The sequence below is a fragment of the Trypanosoma grayi genome, assembly GCF_000691245.1.
Source record: "Trypanosoma grayi strain ANR4 Tgr_1405_V1, whole genome shotgun sequence".
Classification (NCBI taxonomy): Eukaryota; Euglenozoa; class Kinetoplastea; order Trypanosomatida; family Trypanosomatidae; genus Trypanosoma; species Trypanosoma grayi.
The window spans coordinates 1-2,728 of NW_008827023.1; the positions used below are offsets into that span (position 1 = coordinate 1).

Consider the following 2,728-nt stretch of genomic DNA (forward strand, 5'->3'; position numbering starts at 1 on the left):
CGGCTCCTGCGGCCGCAGCGCCCCGTCGCAGACCATCACAATGCACTCGGACAGCTCCACGAGTTCCTTCATGCACTGCCGAAACTCCTGCTCATGGCAACGAAGAAGAAGCGCCTCGGTCTGCAGGAACATAGGGAGCGCCGCCATGCGCGCCTTAAAGGAGTCGTTTCGGTGCGTCGCCGTCCCGTCATTCGTCTTCTCATCCTCCGTGTCACTGTACACATGCGACATCGCCTCGATCTCCTCGCGGCTTAGCAGCGTCATCTTCTCCAAACACCACCGCGGAATACCACTGCACACATCCTCAATGGTGCCGTCACTCGCGTCCTTCGTCCCCATTTGCCACTGCACACTGATGCCAAAGGATAAAGTGCGGCAACACTCTTCACACCTACCTTCAGAAGGGATGTTGATGTGTCTTACTTCGCGTCTTTATATATATATATATATATAAACTCTCGTGTGAGACTACGCAGCTCCCCTGCTGCTGAAGCAGCCCAGACGTAAATACACGGAGTGCGTGAAAAAAAGAGAGAACACCGAATAGGCGTCACACAAAGGAAGGTGCAGTCACCCACCTAAGGAAGAAGGATCCAACAGGTGCCACGCCATGAAAAGAGCACACGTAAGAAAGTGAGAGAAGCGGAGGAATAGAGCGATGAGCACAGGGGGCGTGTATACACCGAAAGCGTGAAAAAAAAATATATTCTCCGCTCCCCCCCCCCTCAGACCATCTATTGAACATCTGTCTCACTTGCGGTACTTTTCCAAGTCCTTCGTGTGATTTTCCTTCTGCAGCAGGGCGATACTCTCCGCGTAGGCGCTGGAGTGCTGCTGCCGCTGCGACTCCATACGTTCGCGCCGGTGATTAACCAACGCCTTTCTCGTGCGAAGGACCTTGTCCACGTCCTCCCACACACCCCCTAGCAGTTGCTGCGCCCTGGCGTTGTCCGTTTCCAGGGCGAAATGAATGTCAGCATAGAGGCGCGTCTTCGTCCGCCGTTCCTGCGCCAGTGTGGGTGGCAGCTGGCCAGAGTCACCCGTTGCCTCACTGCCGCCGTTGGTACTGTCGCCGACCCACCCGGTTTGGCCCTCCTCGTCTGCAACCCACAAAGCATGCTCCTTCGCAATCTGTCGAATGCTGCCAGAACGGTGCTGGAACTGCTGGCACAAGCGATCCGTTGCGGTGGCGTGTTGCTGCTCCACCGATGCGGGGCGCGGTGGCGATAGCGATAGCGGTTTACTCATCGCCACTGACCGCCTCAGACGTGAGCGAGCAATGCAGCCACCACTGCTACGTCGCTCCTCATTGGCCACTGGCAGCGGTGGCGGTGGCGTCCGCAGCCTCTTTTCTTCCGCCTCCTCCCCTTTCTCCTCGTCGCTTCCGCAAGAAGAAGTGGAGGACGACGGCTGGCACCGCACATCGTCGAGCATCTCGAGGCGTGGACAGCATGCAATGATTCGCTGCCGGTACGCCTCGCGCCCTTCCTCGGAAGCCGCCGTGGCGCCGCAGCACGGATTGCCGAGCAGCGCAAGGTACTGCAGCGACTCTCGCGGCAGGTCTAACGCTGGGTCCAACACTGCGATGGCGTTCTCACGTGCGTCCAAAAAGCGCAGTGCGCCGAGACCCGCGAGTGGCCGCAGCGTCTCCACGGCGTTATGGTGCACAACGAGGACAGTGAGCTGCGTGAGCAACGCGACGCCGTCGAGTGAGACGATGTCGTTGTGCTGTAGGTAGAGATGTGTAATATTTAAGAAACACTCCAGCAGAGTGGTGTCGTGGAGCCCGCGATCCTCCACGTGCAGCGTCGTGGTCGCAAGCACCGCGTCTGCCATGCTGTCGGTGCCGCCCACGAGCCCTTCGCGTGGAAGAATCTGCCGTAGCGTGACGCCGCGCTGCCGGCTCCCGCCCGCTGAGAAGCCTCGCGCCTTGCTTGTATTGCTCTTGCTGTTATCGTTGCTGCTGCCGCCACGGCCCTCCACTGGCGGTGGACCGTCGTCACCCACGTTGATTCGGTACAGCGCCTCGAGCTCAGCTGAAGTAAACTCCGAGGAATCGGTGCGCAAGAGAATGGCACCTTCATCTGTGCAGTTGTTGTTGCTGTCGTCATCATCATCGTCGTTTTCGCTGCTGTTGCTGGTCTTACCCTCATCTGGCCAGCCTGTGAGCATAGCACCCAGCGGCGCGCTATGTGTGTGTGTATGTGTCTCACCCTTGCCCTTCACGCAGATGCAGTTGATGCTGTGTGCAGCCGCACTGGCATGCCCAACACCACCGCTTTCCAAATGAGCGCACATGCGTTCACCATCACAGGACGAGGTGGCACAGGAGTCAGAAGACCCNAAAAAAAAAAAGAAAGAATAAGAAAATCACGGTTTGAAACACGAAAGCCACACCGGCAAGTCTAGCGACGCGTCACAACGCAACGCCACCACACACACACACCTACACAGAGAGAGCCGAGGGGGAGTTGATGGGGTGCTGTTTGAACCTTCACGTCTATGAGTACCGCATGCAAGCTCACGGTCGAAAAAAAAAAAATTTCACCGGTAACAGGTGCACACTTTCCAGGAAGCAAATTATTAGAACTCCCCACACCGTGCATCTCTCCCAATGCCAGACGTAATTTGTTCCTTATCACACACCTTTTTTCCCGCCGTTTCTCCATGAGTGTTAAAATATTTAACGAACTCTTGTCTTACCGGCGCAACCAGCGCCTTCTGTGTT

At 57.0% G+C, this 2,728-nt stretch overlaps 2 protein-coding genes across 2 annotated transcripts; both read right to left on the reverse strand.

Moving 5' to 3' along the window:
• DQ04_14051000 (hypothetical protein) lies at nt 1-339 on the reverse strand (the record flags this gene model as incomplete). Its single annotated transcript, XM_009317081.1, has 1 exon — nt 1-339. A coding segment is annotated over one exon (339 nt), but the record flags the coding sequence as incomplete, so codon positions are not given.
• Nucleotides 340-750: 411 nt separating this feature from the next.
• DQ04_14051010 (putative leucine-rich repeat protein (LRRP)) lies at nt 751-2,172 on the reverse strand (the record flags this gene model as incomplete). Its single annotated transcript, XM_009317082.1, has 1 exon — nt 751-2,172. One exon carries the CDS (start codon nt 2,170-2,172, stop codon nt 751-753), a length of 1,422 nt encoding a protein of 473 aa, XP_009315357.1.
• Nucleotides 2,173-2,728: the final 556 nt, after the last annotated feature.